This window comes from Pseudopipra pipra, chromosome 6 (genome assembly GCF_036250125.1).
Source record: "Pseudopipra pipra isolate bDixPip1 chromosome 6, bDixPip1.hap1, whole genome shotgun sequence".
NCBI classification, from domain to species: domain Eukaryota; kingdom Metazoa; phylum Chordata; class Aves; order Passeriformes; family Pipridae; genus Pseudopipra; species Pseudopipra pipra.
Window position 1 is genome coordinate 14,375,717 of NC_087554.1, and position 18,385 is coordinate 14,394,101.

General features: G+C 36.0%; 1 protein-coding gene across 4 annotated transcripts in view; it reads right to left on the bottom strand.

Annotated features, from left to right (window-relative positions):
* Positions 1–18,385, bottom strand: part of PIK3C2A (phosphatidylinositol-4-phosphate 3-kinase catalytic subunit type 2 alpha) — a 51,553-nt gene that overhangs the window by 14,626 nt on the left and 18,542 nt on the right. For 3 of the 4 annotated variants that reach the window (XM_064657448.1, XM_064657446.1, XM_064657447.1), the window contains exons 4-18: positions 16,677–16,834; positions 13,662–13,782; positions 12,805–12,916; positions 12,148–12,227; positions 11,980–12,043; positions 9,365–9,508; positions 7,337–7,379; positions 7,036–7,249; positions 6,832–6,954; positions 5,124–5,291; positions 2,841–2,949; positions 1,948–2,090; positions 1,231–1,419; positions 669–762; positions 309–403 (exon numbers count right to left, since the gene is read on the bottom strand). In XM_064657448.1, the coding sequence (XP_064513518.1) occupies positions 309–403; positions 669–762; positions 1,231–1,419; positions 1,948–2,090; positions 2,841–2,949; positions 5,124–5,291; positions 6,832–6,954; positions 7,036–7,249; positions 7,337–7,379; positions 9,365–9,508; positions 11,980–12,043; positions 12,148–12,227; positions 12,805–12,916; positions 13,662–13,782; positions 16,677–16,834 (1,857 nt within the window). The remainder of the gene's footprint in view (positions 1–308; positions 404–668; positions 763–1,230; positions 1,420–1,947; positions 2,091–2,840; positions 2,950–5,123; positions 5,292–6,831; positions 6,955–7,035; positions 7,250–7,336; positions 7,380–9,364; positions 9,509–11,979; positions 12,044–12,147; positions 12,228–12,804; positions 12,917–13,661; positions 13,783–16,676; positions 16,835–18,385) is intronic. The other variant, XM_064657449.1, reaches the window with a different exon arrangement.

Sequence of the window (18,385 nt, forward strand, 5' to 3'; positions counted from 1 at the left end):
GCATATAAGTTAAATTTTCCTAAGGAAAATACTGCAAACGATGCAATGTTAAGACATTAAAATATTTTAAAGAATCAGTTCTACATATGTCTGAAGTTACTGATATATATATATATAGGATGGAAAAGGCAAGAAGTTCGTGCTTCGTAGAGGCACTATCTTTTCTTTCATTAAAAAACTCCCAAAAAGATGCCCAGTTTGTATTATCACCACTGATAACAGTCATTGTTATATTAGTATTACAAAGGGGTTTTTTTCAGAAATATTAATCTTGTGGTCTGTGAAAAACAGGACAGAGAACTTCTTACCAGTACAGGTAGTGTGCTATTCGAATGCTTCCCAGTGCCCGAGCCAAAAGAAATTTCACAAGAGCACTGTCGAGATAGGTTTCATACTTCAATGCCTAAATACAAAGAAAATGAAATAAATCAGGTCTGGATTTAATTCTAGATGAAGACTGAGGTTTTATGACTAATGCACAGGCAGAATCACCACAAATCTTTAAGACAGTCACAAAGTGATTTTTTTTTTACTCAAATTGTGTTCCCCACTATGCATTAAAGTTATTAGAGGCATGCAATTGCATTTCTGCTATTAGTCATCAGCAATTCCTTTGGGTTTTCAAGAGCAATAAAAATTTAAACTTCTGTGTAGGCAGAAATTCTTACCTGTACAAATTGAGGCAGGAAATCTGTTAACTCATCATCACTTAATGACTCCATCCAGTTCACAGCTGTATTTCGTACTTCCTGATCAGCAAACCTAGAAAGTCACCACAAATCCATATTTAGTTATCTCTGTTCATATAGGACTTTTTTTTTTTTTTTGAGATCAGCTAGATAGAAAAGAATCAATATAAAGGCTTTAACAGCTTAAAAAAACCTACAACTGTGAGGCCCTTCATTACATAAGATGCAACCACATGTGTATGTTTAGGACAAGCACAGTAACCTCTCAAAACTTAGTGCTGATAGCGTGGCTCTATAGTTCCTGTCACACAGTAGATATTAGAATCCTAACCACTCTTACTGTGCTTTCACTACATAACTTGGTCAAGCCTACATCAATAAAGCAAGCACATGTTCTTTAAGATTTTAAGAACACTTAGCTTTTGCTACAAGAAATTCAGCAATATTTTCCTACAGAACACCATTCAGGATCTGCTACCAAAGAAAAGTCATTTAATGCTCAACAAGACACACAGAATTTATTTAACACTGTTTTCCTTACTTTGAATCAAGTAGTTCCAGTGCAGCTAAGGGTGATAAAGGAGGCCACTTCTGAAGTAACGAATATATTTCTGGAAGACTTGCCCAGTCCCAGTGAGGGGCACTAACCAGTATTTTTGGTAGGCTACTAGTATGGCTATGACAGTAATGTCTTTTCTCCCACAAAAATTCTTTATCTTCTTTTGACAGCCTGCAGACAAAAGCACAAAATGAAATGACATTGAAATAGTTATTTCCTCTGCAAAACTCAAAATGAGAAGTCAAAGCCTCAAACAATTAAGGAAACAGTTGTTAAAAGTTATAATTTGGGCAGGACAAGATTAAGTTTTAGTATAATCTAAAATAAACCAAAATGTTAATATCAGTTTGGTGCAGATGAGCGGGAAAGCCTGCCAGAAAAGCTTCCATGGCATATGAACAGCCACTGCTCCTGTAACAGAAACTGCCAAGCAGGAATAGACAACTGTAACAGGCAGCCAAAGGGGCAGCAATCTTGTAACAAGAGACTACTATAACACCAGCCATGAAAAAAAAGGAAATTCTTCAAGTCAGTACCATTATTTAAGATGTTTAATTCAATCTCTTAAGTCTCTATAGGTCTTCACGATATATATTAAAAAAAAGAGTATTAAAGAAACTTAAGAATATATAAGCATTCCATACACTAGCCACAGACTGTCATGTGCAAAGAGACCACAGCTAGAAGGGATGAACATACCCAATAGTGTTATCCTTGGACAGAATGGCAAGGAGACGTTCTCTCAATGGTTTTTCTAATGATTCCATGGAATGATGCACAGTAGTCTTTGCAGGTTCAGGAATTTTATATTCAATATCAAATGCATGGGATGGGAAGTCAATCTGAAAATAAAAAAAAAAAAAAAAAGATGATGCAAGTCCTTAAGCATAGTGGAGAAAGCTCACTCTTCCAGCAACCTCAGGCATCTGAACTCTTTAGTTCTACATGTGTAAGTCTTCAGATACTGTTTCCTGAAGGTTTTTTTCCATCTCAATTCTTTTACATGGTCCTTAAATGTACAACTGTTGCTGCACAATGCAGTGGTTGGAGCACCTTAGTAGGGAAGTGAGAGTGCTTAGAGTGGAGACTAATCACAGAACTATTCATATTCACACCAGTGGTTTCAACCCAACCAGCAACTCAGACCATGTTTTGGGACTGCTAAGCCATGCCTAGTAAGGCGCCTTCTCTTTGGAGAGAAATTCATACTCTGAGTTTAGAAAGAGAGGTGCTTATATACTGTAAAGAAACTGGAATTGCTAGTGCTTAGGTCTAGGCAACTCTCAGCACACATTTCTGTGGATTTCTGTCAAAAATGTTCTTTCCCAGTACTGACAGGATGTACTGCCAAGGTTCCTCCAATTTCTCTTATTTCAAAATAGTTATTCAATTACTGATTTGTATGGACTTCCAGGAGCTTTCTATTCTTTCCCCTTACAGTTAAGTAATCACTATTCTATACTGGCTTTGAAATATGACTTAGCAGTATTTACCCTCTCTCCAAAACATTCATCTATTACGACTCTTGTAAGACTTACAAGTCACAGTACTCAAAAAACACATAGTCAGAGCAAGTCAGATTTATGTATAACCTGCAATACTATTCTTTCCATATTTCCTTTCTTAGCGGCCATCCCTGGCGTATTATGCGGATGTGATGAGGTCCACATTTGCAAGAGCTTTGTCCCAGAAGTTAACAATCTGAGAAAAAAACATGTACAGGTATTAGTATCACAATCTGTTTACTTCACCAAGATATTAGTTGTCAAATTATTTTAATTTTCACTGGATGTCTTCTTTAAGTGCTGCACACAACCGTTAGGCGGAAAAGGCAATGGAAAATGTTCCGTGTTGACACAGCTGACACAGATAAATTAAGTGCTGCCTGTTCCTTAAGTGAGAAAAGGAATACTTTGGCCTCTGACAAATAAACTGAACACACACACACACACACACACTTCTTGCCTTCTCAGAGAAAAGGTCCAGGCATATGAATATTACCAACACTATCATCTGCCTGGACTTCCCACATTACCAGATTCTGCAAGTGCATATCAAATGACATTTGCATTTGCCAGTGTATTTCCAATATTAATACCATTTCCAATCGTAGTAGGGAACAACTGAGGACACCTCATAAATCAGTTAAGTGGTGAATGTTAGGTACAGAAATGTTCTATCAGTCTTTAAAAATCAAAATGCTGTCTCAGAAGACTGCTTGAAGACCAAACCGTAAGTATATTTTGAAAGATGTTTTAGGGTTTATATGTATTTCAAATAGAGAACAGTTTGTTATATGTAAATATTGATTAACTGGGAGCTTATTATGCCAATAAAAGCTACTAAATTGTGCCATAGAGCACAACTGAACAGCTTGTTCTTTTTAATAATTCTCCAGTTTAATATACTTGCCATACCCTTCTGTCTCATCGACAAATAATGACATTTTAAGTCACTCAAGACACACTTCAGCTGAAGGGATTTTTACTTGGCTGTGAATTCTTCCAAAGCACATACATGACCATTTTTATTCTTCCTACATTTTAGTTAGCTACAAGTTTTAGCTCCTGCTTGCTGTTGCTGCTATTCTCAACTGTAACTGAAATATTTGAGTAGTATCTTTACCTAGGTCTGAATTTAATTTACATGGACTGCAAGTGGATTAGACCACTAAGCATCTCTGCAGCTGCTACATACAGGCCACTGAGCGAACTCTGGCACAACGCATTCTATTGTAGTGCTCTGCATAAACAGAAAATCCAGTTTTCTCCCTAAACTAACTACTATGACAACATCATGAAGCAGAAGGACAAGCTAAATCTGCAATTCAAATCAAAAGCTATGTTTTCAAATACTGTGTGATGTAGTATTTAGATAGGAGACTGAAATGCAACATTTAAACAGAAGTTTGAAATATGCATCATTTATGAAAAGAAATCCAAGTTTCAAGTAGAGTCTGAAAGCAGCTGCAGGCCATCTTTGCAATGAAGGAAATCCGAAAATCTTAAACACCCTCAAGCTGCTGGAATCATTGCTAGACAAAAGAGGAAGCAGGACAAGTAAAGTCAAACCTAGAACCAGAGGACATAAAGCACATGAAACAGACACAAGCAATACACAGCAGTAACTTTCCAGGAAAGACTTGGTTGTCTTTCTGCAGCCGTGGTGGTCAATTTAAGCTTCCAGTAAGAAGTCAGAGCACAGATAAATAGGAAATCATAAGCATAAATGCTGAAGCTATTTTGAACTGGTGTGATCACTCCTGCAACATCAAGCCTAATTCTGGCATATGTGGTTCAAGTCTATTGGTTAATGTCTCACTGAGCAGCTACCAAAGTGATAAGCATTTTGGAATGCACTTTGGAATGAAAGTTTGAAGGACAAGGAAACTTGAACCAGTGCAGAAACACTTAGCCTGGGAAAGTTACAGTAGGCTTTTCATTCTTAGTGAAAAAAGTATAATAGGATCCAGCAGATGTACTTGATGGAAAGCCAATTCAAACTAGAACTATGTAATAAGTTTAACACAGTTGTTAATTATCCCTTTATTTTAAGTTTTTAAAATAAATTCAGCTCTGAATCAAAAGGAATAATTTCAGAATATTCTGGGACATAATAATCCAAACAATATTAAACTTCCTTCAGCAGGTAACTTTTTTCAGCCAGTTCGATGGAAATCCTGTAACATAAGACTGTATTTTATTCCCTATTTAATGGAAGGTTTTATTTCTGTAACAATATAGTTTACAATTTTACCTTTACAATGGCCTATTATATTCAGTGCCAGAGAGGAAGTTTCTATAGTTATGGGAGTGGAGTAAGCTTTATACAGAGCAAATCATATTAATAATCTTACCCATGTTTTGAATACTTACCGCCTAAAATCAAAGAGAGGTAGAGAAACCTGACCCAAAATTTCTGGGCCCTTTCTCTGCTTATTTGAGTCAGGGGAACTCCCACTACTTTGATTTAGGATTCCAAACAAAGTCAGACATAAGACTGATTCCAGAGGCAACTGTGAAATCTGGATGGGGAAAATTATTCTACAAAATAAAAGTATTAAGAATAAGTCAGTTAGAAGAAAAGTAGTTGTTAGTAAGTTACAGCTTATCCATATAATCCATTTATGCCTCTTGCTTTCAAAAAGTTAATTAACATTGAAGAACAAGTGGTAAATTTTCATGCAATCATATTTCACTCCATTTCCCTCACCAATAGCTTGTAAAACCTGTTAAATTGTACTTCTGCACTGTAGTCAGATTTGGAACAATCGTTTTTAATCTTTGTCTGTTAAGTCCCATTTCTTACACAGAACTGACCTGTTCAGCACAACCAGTGTTCCTGCTCTACTCACTAGGAGGACACACACAATTCCATGTTAGCCACCTCCTAATCTCTCAGATTTAAAGGGTCAGCTGACAATGAAAGAATCTATTAAGAAGTGTTGAAAGTTTAAATCAAGTGGTACAAAACCTGTAAAGAAAGCAGCTCAGGAATATACACCTCACTGAGCCATCAAATTCTCATTTTTGTTTACACTGTTTTTACTGCGTAAAATGTTCTCTTTGATTTCTCTGTAGCATATCACTATAACATACTGCACTACAGTAAGCAGCTTTTAAGTAAACTAACAGATCTTTCACTGTAATACACTGGCATTTGCAAGCAAAAGATCTGACAATTAATCCCTTGCATCACCGGAAAAAAAATGTAGTTGGAGTATTCTCTGAAGGCAGGTGTTCTAGAAACTCTCATTCCTGGTTTGAAATAATTTGTTCACTGTAAACTTTCAGGGTATTCCTCAGGGTCTATCTCTGACCTTTAAAAGCAGTCAGGAGAGTAGATATAGGGCACAGTGGAGCTCCCATGATGCTTCAGCTGTGACAGACTGCCTGATAACTCAAGTAGGAGGGAGTAAGCTGTGCAGAGATAGTGAAAAATTTTCCCCTCTCAGTTATCAAATACCAGCTGTCATTATCTCCCGATTTTTTCTCTGCATGCCCTTCCTTCCTCCTTTCTACCCTCTTCCCCTGCCCTGGGGAAACCGGAGTTCAGTAGCTCAAACTGGACATTCCCTTATGCTACAGACTGATACTCTAAAGCACTTCTGCATCTGCCCTCTTCATAGCAGTAGTACTAAATCAGATTTTTAAATTCAGATATAAAGTTGTTACAATGTATTTGGAACAAAAACCAAGTGAATATTAATATTAGTAAAAGTGAGGTTTTCTTCTCCATTTACATAAATTAAGTAGGACTTACATGATCCCTCTTTAAGCAGCACAACCTGTTCCCATTACAAAGAGTGTTACAACCTCCCCAACTCCCTATAATTGTGCACTACAAACACATTAGCACAGGGCACTTGTCCAGCATTTCCATTCCCACTTTCAAAATGAGTAACAAAATACCATTTGGAAAAATATTTGATTTTGGTCAGTAAGTCTTGCACATTGTTCTTTGGACACTTCAAATGGAATCAGAACCAAGAGCTGCTTGAATGACAGTATTCAGCAGCTAGCTGGGTAGGTACTAGCTAAACCAAAATATTTTACTGAATTTTTACATGCTAAAATCACTTACAGTTCATCCCATTTAATCAAGTAGAAGAAGTTCTTGTATGTGCCAACCTTCTTGGACTGCACAGGTTTGAACAGATCTTTTCCATTATGGGTCAGAGAACAAATCAAGTAGTATTTTTCATAACTGGACAAAGAAAAAAAATAAGTTAAACAAGAAAAAAAATCTATAAAAGGAGAGGAATTTTACAATTAATTAATTACTTACTTTGACACCCAACCAGAAGAAATTCCATGAGCAGCAAATACTGTGAACTGGAGATGTTCTGTGGCAGTACAAGCTTCCTTGGTACTCTTACCATCTTCTGGAGAAATTGCTGCACAACTGCTACAGGAATTCACGTGGAGTCGCACAAGAGCTTCGACTGCTCTTGTTAACTGGTCTATACTCACTTTCAGAGGGTTTTCAGGCTGCAGTGAACCTAAATTATAATTTATTTTTAATGCATTTTTCCTAAATCGACCACCTGAGAGCAGTTTTTGAATAAAAACTGAAGAACTTTACTCACCAGGTGAGCTCTTGCTAGTGTCATCACCACATTTTAAGGACGCCTAGACAGTAAAGTTAGAGCAAATTTCAATACTGAGAAATCCATACTAATTTTCCATTGCTCTTAAGCATCTTGTACAGAAATTATTTAAATATCTGACTTAGGCCCATATTTAGGTTTATGTAACACATCTTTTCACTCAAAGCTCCTCAAGAGTTACCTGACAGCATCACAATTTTCACACTGTGCAGCAACTACTCATCAAGTTCAAAAGTTCATGTTTTGTCAAGTCAACTGTTTTGACACTCCTTATGAACTCCTAAAAGCCACAGTATGCTGGAATATTGCTCAGGACACCCTAACTTCTCCAGGTAGAAATAAAACTTGCTCAGGGCTGTTACGGATGAAAGCAGAGGCTGTTAGCTCTATTACCGAGTAATTGAAGTCTGAACAGCTGTTCTGTTTGTGGCATTTGTTAAGGTATCTTTTGCTGGCAAAGTTACTGCAAATTTACTGAATTAAAAAAATGTTAAACAACTAAGAAAACCGAACAGTAAGTACTGTTACTTTGGACTATATTTGTTTGCTTCTTGGTCTGCTAAAATGGAAGTCTAAACATGATACAACACCACAGCAATGTCTAGTCTCGACTCTCTTCTAATCTGGAAGGGTTTCATGCCAAATTCAACTCCTGATAAAACTAAAGTTTTCAATGAAAACTGAGTCTGTGATTTAAAATCAAAACCCAGTGAACTCCTAAGACCTCAGAGAAAGTCTAAGAAGTTTGCGACAACTGCTGCTGAAGAAAGAAAGCTCTCCTTATGCTTTTAGTGTACTAATTGAGCATCTTGTCAACAGTCAGTTTGAACTACAAAAAAACTTCCCATTCTTATAAGAAATGTGGTCACTTCTTCCAACCACAAGGAATTACTTAAAAAACAAAAAACCAAAAAAACAATATCTTTCAAAGTGTTTGGATGTACCTGTCTCCAGTCTTTAAAGCAATTTTGTTTCTGAAAGCAATCCTATAAGCCTTCATGCATGTTACTGTGTAAGCCAATGTGCATCATAAAAAAAAAAAGGCACTGTTTTACTGATAAAATCCCACGTATTTCAAACTCTAGTGGGATAGTGTTATTTTGGGGAGTTATTTATACACTGTAATCTAATTATTTCTACAGCTTTCTCCTATCAAAAAGCAAATGTTGAAAAAATATTTTACATGCTGTATTCCACTGTTTTCTAAATGTCTTCTGCATTTCCCTGCCAGAATTTTAGTTCTTGGGACAACTATATTTATTTGTCTGTGCACTTTGCAAGACTTCTGCTCAGTATTACAAATACATCACTGAACCAATGAAGCCAGAAGTGAACAGAGCATCACGTGAATCGCCATTCTAATAAGGCAGCTGGACAACAGAAACAGCATCACAAGATTATTTAGCTTTTTTTATTTGCACACTTCTCCATTTGTTGACTTGAGACCAATTCTGCTCAAGTGAATCATTCATTATAAGGTGCTGCATTATATAAGCATCAAATTCTGTGCTGTTTGAGAGATTTTGGGTTTGTCCATATGCTCAGGAATGCAGGAGCACGAACAGTTAGTTTCAAGATGCTATTGCTAGTCATTTAAACACTACTGGGAAAATGCATGATGTAAATTGCTCCTTAGCATAACTGCACTGATTTTAAAGAGCATGAGCTAGCTGTCAGTTCCCCTCGGTCAGATTTAATGGCATTTGCTGTGACACAAGTTTCTAGTTACAGAACCAGAAACCAGTACTTTAAAACTAGTTTTTAAAAAGTCACTATGTAGAAAAGGAAAGTATTCAACAAGCAAGTGATTAAGGCATTAACAGCAGAGAAACATCAACATAAATAGAAAATATTAGGTAAAATAAATAAATAAAACCCAGCAAAAAAAGCCCAACCCAATCCTGACAGAACTGTTATTGGTATTTCCAGCTACCAAAGATCGTGAAATACTATTTATCAGTGTTAAAAAGAGTACCTCAAAATGCAGTTTATAGTGTGAAAGTTTACCTCAGCATTTTTAGTCCTTGGAAGATTAACAGCCCTCCTTAGCTTCTTCACTGATTCCGTTATTGCAGGAGTCTCTACACAATCCAATGTAGAACAGATTTTTCTGACAGTCTTAATTACATGATCTACTGCTTTATGCTGGTTCTAATAAGGAATGTATGAGAGAACAGATTGATCTGATCACAATTGTGTAACCCAGCAGAGCTTTAATTTTTTTTTAATGAATTGCCACAAAAATTTCACTAGGAGATGCGTATCTCAATTACATTAAACTGTGGTGTAACAATTTGATTAAAGAAAAACCTCAGTATCAAGAACTTCCTTATGAATGCCAAAAACACAGTAGTATGGATTCTAGAATGAAATTCCAGGAAACACTAGGAGGTTCCCAACCATTTTTCTGTTAAGCTGCTGGCAAGCAAGTATTTTCTATTGAGACACTAAGCTCAAATTCCCTCACGGCGTAAAAGTAAAGTGTAGTTTAAAAAAAGGCTATTCACTTAGTGGGAGGAAGCAATTCTAAAGAAGCAGTGTTTCAACTTGAGTCTTCTCAAACATATAGGTTCAAATTACACTTACACTACTACTGCTTACATTACAGTATTGCTTCCATAATGGAACTTTATCTCTTTTACTTCACTTTAACATACTTCTGAAAAAAGTTTGTTGCAACTTTTGCTTTAAGTGCTATTTAATTTAAATGGTTCTTCCAGATGAAGCAACTGCAAACTGTCATCTAGGAGTAGGTAAGAAAGGAAGGGGTGTTGCGCACTTAATATGAATCTTTATTGAAAAGAATAGATCAGCTTCTAATCAGAGAATGAATATGCTGGTAGGCTACTTAAGACAAAGTTGAGATGCTCCTAACATTCTCCTCCTTCTACTCTTCCAACAGAAGAAAATCCACTCCAGTTAAATCTAAATTATCCTAGGTTTCTTGGGTTTTGTTTTTTAATGTAAGGAAAGTCTTCACCCAATTTTAAAGAACGCAGGTAGAAAATGTAAACATTTCACTTTTTAAAAAGCATAATGTATATGTTTCTTTCACAACTACTTCTGAGCACTTACAACTAAATAAGAAGGATTATTAGTGCAATATGGTCTCGGTAAGATGTAAATTGACTCCCAATTCCTACCCTCTCACACATATTGTCATGGCTTTCCTACAAGTGGATAGCAAAGAAGCCATTTGAATCAGAAAGTTTTTGAATTGAGAGTTTCCTGGCAACAATTAACTGTCCCGGTAAGAAAACAACCACAGAAGTCAAAGGACACTGTAAATATTTAAGTCGTACTTTCAAAGCTAACACTTTGAAGTTAACAGCTGCTTTGAGTCATGAAGAACAAAATTTCCATTGCTATTTTCCTCACAGGCTTTCAATCTCAATAAGAAGACAATTGATAACTTTTAAAGTGTTCAGTGATGTGAAATCAAAGCCTACGTACAAATTATTTATGGATTACTTCACGCTTTTTCACTTTGATTAGGAAGCTTCAGCTACTGAACATGTACAGGAATTCACTTCACAAAGTAAATTTCAAATACAGCAACTGCTGATATTTGGACCTAATCATCACCATCTACAAACTAGATCTCCTATCCTAAGACTGTAGAAAGAGCAGAACATAAGTCTGAATTGAGATGTTTTGCATTCCTCATCTCAGCCTTCACTGTGAAATCACAGTAAAACAAACAAGCTGAAGCAGCTGCAGGAGCAAAGCAACAAAACCACCATTAAGCAGCAGCAACAGCTCCCTCTTCTACAAAATGATTGTGTTCAAAACTACCCTTGAGAATATGGTGAATCACCATCAAAGGAATTAAATAAATTAAGGGTGTATGTGAATAGTGGACATCAGCTTGTTCAGACCTGCATTCCTGGAGAGGCAAACAAACATAGTGGAAATGAAAAGTACTGCAATTAAGTAATTAGTTTCAAGACTGCTCTTACAGAAACGGGTTAAGAAACACGGTTAATGTTTAAGCATTTAAGCCTCCAAGTTACACTATTATCAGGAGTTAAATGCAGTTTCTCCTTTGGGAAATGAGAAAAGCAGGTTACTTCCATAACCTTGTGCATATGGGAAATCACTCCAAACTACTTGACATGCAAGCTTCATTAAGCTACCTATCATACACCAAAATAGACAATGTTTTTGACAGGGTATTTCAAGTTAATCAAATAATGAAGAATAAGTTTTACACAAAGTGTACGTTTCAAACATGCGTCAGTTATAACTCCCACTGTACACAGCTATTACTGCTCATTATTGTGTAGATTTTTATCTGTTACCAAATATATCTATCATGGTTGTAGTTAGGATTCAGACCTTTTCCCTTGAATTTATCTCTTCGAGCATTTTTCAGGAAAAGGCTGTTTTTCACCCCAGGACTTGGAAGATAGATTTCTAATTGTGATGATTAGGTAACAGTTAGTTTGCAAGAAAAGAAGAGAAATCTAAAAATCCATTATTCCAAATTCACATTTGACAGCTTGTTCAGATCTCAAGATCTCATTTTTCCCAAGAACACCTGCAAGTCTTTTTCCCAGCTACCTCACTAGTGAACTTTCTCATGCTACTTTTGGTTCAGCAATAATTTACAATGACCTTACCTCATTCTTAAGAGCTATGTTAACTTGCTTATGATACACATCAAGAAGCTCTTCAATAGAAGGCCTGCAAGAAATAATAGTTATTGAACACAAGAGCAAGAAGAGAACATAGGTCAGGAGTTCAGCAGTGATCTGCACTTGGTTACTAAAATAACCACAAAACGTTACCTTATAATAGGTTCCCTGAAAGGCTTTTCTACTTTGTAGAGGTGTTTGGTTAGATGAATGGGTGTTCTGTCATCATCTTCCTGCAATAAAATATTAGATCTTAAGTCCAGTTCTTGCCTTTCTATAATTTGTAATACTGTGTTAGAAGTTTAATTACTAATACCTGTGGAGTTGCAGGGGAAAGATATAAGGTGATTTCTTCAAAGGGGAAAAGAAATAACTAATTAATAGCCTATGATATGTGTACACACAGGGACACAGGGAAGAGACAGCCATCAACTGCATAACCACACAGATACCAAATATTCCTCCTTCCTCTTTGATGGTCTGATACAGATTTAATTAAACTCAAAAACTGTTCTCAACTTTTAGTTAACTCTGAAATCTGTTGCTTCCCTTTCAGGCCTCAAGTTTAGTCCAAATGCTTGCATACTTTTTCCAGATATAATACTTAGTCTAATAAGTGACATTACCCGTATTTGTATTACCCGCCCTGTGAAAATTCAGTTATGTATTTCACTTCCTCTTAGTACGAGAGGACACAATTCCCGGCACCAAGCAGACCTACTAACTTGTTAGTAACACTAGAAGGTTACACCTTAGATCCACCAACTCTGATGCAAACTCCCAACCTCCTGAAGACTAGCAAGTACTTACTGTCCGTGCCAGATCGCTGCAGATCGCACTGTGGGTCAGGAGCTGCAGTTTGATTTCTGTGTCCCACTTCCGGCAGTTCTGGATATATTCATGACTTCCTATGCAGTGCTTACTGTTAAACAAAAGCAAGCTGTAGTCACAACAGAAATATGCAGTGCCTTTTAAAAATCTCACATGAAATATTTAAGGCAACCTGTTGCCTCAAAGTAAGGAAGTGGTCAATCAACTCCCACACCACACTTGATCTGATTTTCACTTCTGCAGAAGTTTTGATACACTATTACAGACACCTGTATTTTTGCTAAGGCTCTTACCTACAGTGAGTAATACACAAACCAAATACTCTAACCCAGAAAACTAATGGGGTTTTGTAAACCATCAGTTGTTTTTTGGTTTTTTTTGTTTGTTTTTTTGTTTGGGTTTTTTTGTTTTTTTTTTAAATAATCAAAACCCAAAATCAAACCAAACCAACCAACAACCAAAAAACCACAAACCACAAAACCCCCAGATTATTAGAAAACAGTAGATTTTTTTCCTGGTTGCTGGGATTTGAAGAGCAGCTGAAAACTACAAGATCCATCTATGGAAATGCTCTCAAAATCTGCATCTGAAATATGCTCTGTTTGTGTTCAACACAACAGATGGCAGATTAGAACATATTTTTAGGAAGGTGTTGAGAAACTACTTTGATGTATCCCAGAGCAACTCGAAAGACTTCTGATCTTTGTGCAAAGAGTGACTCTTCTACATTTTTAAGATTTCTGCCTTCATACATACAATCACTAGAGATATACTTTCCAGTAACTGTGTCATGAAAAAGCATGAAATTAAATATTAATGAAAAGGAGTTTGCTTACTTCTGTAAAACTTCTTCTTGGCCACAGACTTTCAGGATATAGCTGCCAATGTCCACTTCATTCAAGTCATCATGCACCCAGCAAAGTGCCTGCATTATTATAAGCTCAACAGGGGAACTCACTGTTTAAAGAAATTACATCTAAAAGTTAAATATAAATCTAGAGCGAGTGATACTAACTATTATTCACTCACAAATTGTAGTTATTTAATGAAATTGGGTTTTATATTTGTTGGAAAGACTCTTATGCTTCTATTGTCTCCTAAATGTCATAGTTTGAGATGTTCACTTTTTTCTCACAAAGAAAGGTATCCCATAAAACTAGCCTGTCATTATAAAAAGCCCATAAATTTTTTAAAATTAGGATATTGTGAAGTCACTTGACCAGAAATACAAACACAGTCTGCAGGACTGAGGATAGCCTTTTTATTATTATTATTATAAATTTGCCATATTTAGCAAGGACTTCAAATTGGTAAGTGATCCCAGAGGCACTTAAAGTTTAAAAATCATTATCTGAAGAGCTGGAGGTGGAACTCTTCTATTTGTTCTGCTTTGGAAGATCTGAATATCAGCTGCAGCTGAGGCAAATCCTACTGAAAGTGTTTTTTACTTTTTCCTTTCTGTTTGTCTAGTGCAGTTTCCACTTTGGACAGAGCAGATCTCAGCATCAGCAAGCCTTTGCAAAAAGCAACTCTTAGCTACCAGTACTTTCACATCATGTTCCAAATGCTTTTTTTGAAAATAATTTCTCTTCTATCCAGCAACTACAGAGCAAAAGAAATAATCCCAGTCAAACCGCAAATCCATTCCTCCACACCCACCAGCTGTCACTGATGAAAAATACACAGATATGTTTTAATAACACAAATGATTAAATACAAAATGCTCTCTAGCCCTCTCTCCCTAGTTTCCAGCAATCTCCTGTAAGTCGTTTACAAACAATATCACTAAGTGCCTCAAAATCCTCTAAAATACACTGTATAAAAGCAACTTAATTCAGATTGGTTTTTTCCCCTCCAGGGACTTTCCTAATTTTCTCAATTTATTTTTTTTTTTTTTAGAAAGAAATATTACTGCTATGGTGGACACACAGTGGTAATGCCACAGTATTTTCCACAAGATAACACATGTGCTTCGTACAATTAACAAATGATTTGGTATTACAAGCACAGAGGTATCTGATAGCATATGAAAAATGACTGTGAAATTCAAGAGCAAGGAAGTATGAATTCAGAAACATGATTTAACTCATTAAGACTGTTTAACCTATTATTAATCTAGAGTGAACCTGCTGTCATACCTTCAGCAGAGAACATGGCAGTTGAAGAGAAAAAAGATGCAATGATAGTTTATGGGCTGTAGTCACAGGAAGCATTGGCAAAGGTCTGCCAGCCCCGGAAAGCCCAGGGAAGTAAGACAAAGATAACGGTACCACCTTTTCCCTGCCCTACTTCAAAGACATTCATTTCTTGCTGACACACGATGATTGCTCAGATAGACTTGTACTTCTACGTAAAGTCTAATAAATGACTACAAAATGAATCCAAATAAGCTCTAAAGTTCATCTGTTTCCCTCCTGGTCCTTTCTACACACTGAGCTGTCAAGAGCACTGAAAGGCTGCAGTTCCTTCTGAGCAAGACTGAAAGGCATACTAAAGCAAAGCAGCAGGATGCTAAGGTATGTAATAATTTGACCAAGAACAGAAGGAATTAAAGGTAGAGAATAACTTTAAATATGCCTATTACTAGTCACATACCCATCTTTCATCAGCTATGGAAGACAAGTAGTTCTACTGTGATAAGTTTCAGCATCAGAAAAAAAGGAAGAGAACAGAGAGCGCAAAGAATAAGATATGTGGGGTTAGAATTCAAAACACATTCCAAGCTAGTTAGAAAAATAATAGAAATAAAGGGCTGAAACCCTAACATTTTAGTTACTCTAACAAAGCCTTTTGTAGGAAAGGATTAAGCCTGTTATATTAGAAAAGTATAATCTTAAGGATTAAGAGCAGAAACCCTTCCTATGCTATACTTAAAATCTCCCTCATTTCTTAACTAAAGATTATTACATCACAGCAGAATAAATAAAAGGTCCAGCAAATCAATATAGGATGAAAGCATTGAGAGGTCCTTTCCCAAGAGAGCAGTTAGTTTACATGAGTAATACAGCAACTCCATATCTTTTGGGAACAACCAGCTCTAAAGCATCTACACCATTACAGGTCGAGAACCAAAGGACAAGCAAACATCACAGCGCAGATCCACTGTCAGGAGGTTGCTCCTGAGGTAATTTATTATCATATATTTTATCACCAAAAACTGCCAGAAGCTGACAGCATGCAGAGTTACAGCCTTGAATACAAATGCCATGAAGTCAAGACTGCACAGAATATATGAATGTATGTATAAGGGAAACCTAAAAGGTCCACCCCAAACCAATATTCCTGGTTACCCACAAAATCAGGACAGCAGGTTGCGGCACATCACGACAATATTATTGTAATGTTTGTGTTCATAAGTATATATTGAAGTCAAATAACAGATAGTTTTAGTGCTTATTCTTATTTTCCAGCAGCAATTTGTCTGAATTTTTAGATGGGCTACAGAAGTTTATTTAAAAATAAGTTAAGAGTATTGAAATAAAAAACTGAACATTAAGAATCCCAGTCCTGATGTCGTCGTCCCCTCAATTACTATAAAGTAGGTCAAAGTTTTGAAAAACTGTTTTATTCTATCCAGCTGTGGATAGAACAGTGCTTCTGGTTTGCTTGACTTTCCTTTTTTAAACTAAATGTTTCACTTTGTCAACTTCTACATATTTTCTAATGGAGGCACTGACCCAGAATTAGGTCTTTCCTCAGTTACCTTTTCCACATTTCCCACAAACAATCCATGCATCTGAGACACAAGGATTAGAAAAAGTGAAAGCCACTGGCCTAGGCTCAGTGTACAGTCTTAAGCCATCATTGTAAGTCTTAACAAGCAAACTCCAGTTTAAAAAGCAGAAACATACCATCACATGTAAAAGTTACTGGTTGCTGGAATTCTTCAATTTCTATGGAAACCTTGATACTGGCACTCTCCCCACTTATATTTCTTTGTAGCATGATTGGACTCAGCACAAAGCCTGGGTTTGTTTGCTGATTAGAGTAAGGAAACTTGGTCCTCAATCTGAAAGTAAAAAAGGTATATGAAACATTGCAATGGAGAAGTCTAAGACTAAAGCAAACAAACATGGTAATAACCACAAGCCAGGTAAAGACTACCTTTGGCTCTCTACTTAAATTGTATGTACAAAACACCATTTAATTTTTCTGCTCTCCACAGAACACTGCCCACAATAATTATACAAGTAGCAGTTAGACAGGAAAAAATCCTAGCTTATAATTAGGCAGGTTTTCCACATAGCTTCAAATATTTAACAGGTCAATGCTTACAGGATATATCCATCTTCTGAAGAAGCTAAGCTCTAAAACAGTTTTTAAAAATGTAATTTACATCATTTACAAAAAAAGAATTTTAAAAAATAATAATTTCTTTTACGTAGATAAGACAATAAAACTCTTCACATCTTTCAATTTTTAGAAGTCTAATCTGAATTTAGATGCTATGCAGAAGGTAGTTATTCCAAGTTGTGGAAGTTGAGAAAGAGGCCTTAGTTAAGGGAATGGCTTTTATTCAGGACACAAACAGTATACAACATTCACCTATTTGTGAATAGACAGTACTTTGATAGCTGCTTTTTATTTTCTGCTATTTAACATGGATAAAATAATTTAACTCAAAACTTTTATCAACATTAAAGTGGTATTATGGGACATTAAGAACAGAACTCCTCTATAAGGGTCATTTATTTCATCATCTTGATTCCTAACAAAAGTAAGAATGGGAAAAATACCCAAAACCCTCTAGCAAGAATTGTCCAGTCAAAAAGCCATCAGTATTTTAAGCACTGGGTCTTGAAAAAAAAGGCAGCAATTAGATTTAACTAGAAACTGTTGCAACAAGCCTATTTTACATGAGCTTTTTCTTAATGTTGTTAATCAGTAAGTTTCACAAGTATATGAATTCTCATTGGTTTTATGGAGTTTGCTTTTGATTTTATAAACATTCCCATTTTAATAAATAGCTGCTGTCCTTCAGATTCAAAGATCTCTATTTCCTCCATTATTTCTTGGATTTTGATCTTGAAAGTTAGAAAGGCAAGACTTCTAGTTTGTCTTCTCTAGGAAGAAAGCAAAAAAAAAAAAATCTCTCATTAAATTGTGGCAGTAAGAAAAAAACCACAGAAGGAGCATTCTGTCATCTTCTTTGGTGTGGCCTTTAAGGAACTTCACCACCTGATCAAAGCAGCGACAAGTTTGAAGGTTTTATTTGTTAAAGTATTCCAGTTGTGGAAGCAATAAAAATGAAATCATTTAAGGGTTGGAAAGCCAGGATTTAGTGAGGTGCATCAGCTAAGAAGGAAAAAAAAAATACTTTAAATTCATGCAAAAAAAATTTATATTAAAAATAGACAGAAGGAAATACAGAAAAATAGTTTGAGGATAAAGAAGTGTTATAAAAACAAGGGAAAAAGTGAGAGGAAAGTCATGAGACCAAAATAATAGAGGCCATGCGATAATCCAAAAACCTTGGTACTCAATGTTTTAGCAATTTTGTTGCATTCTTAAACGAAACAGGACAAAACCAGGAAAAACTGGGATAAGAAAAGGAAAAAGG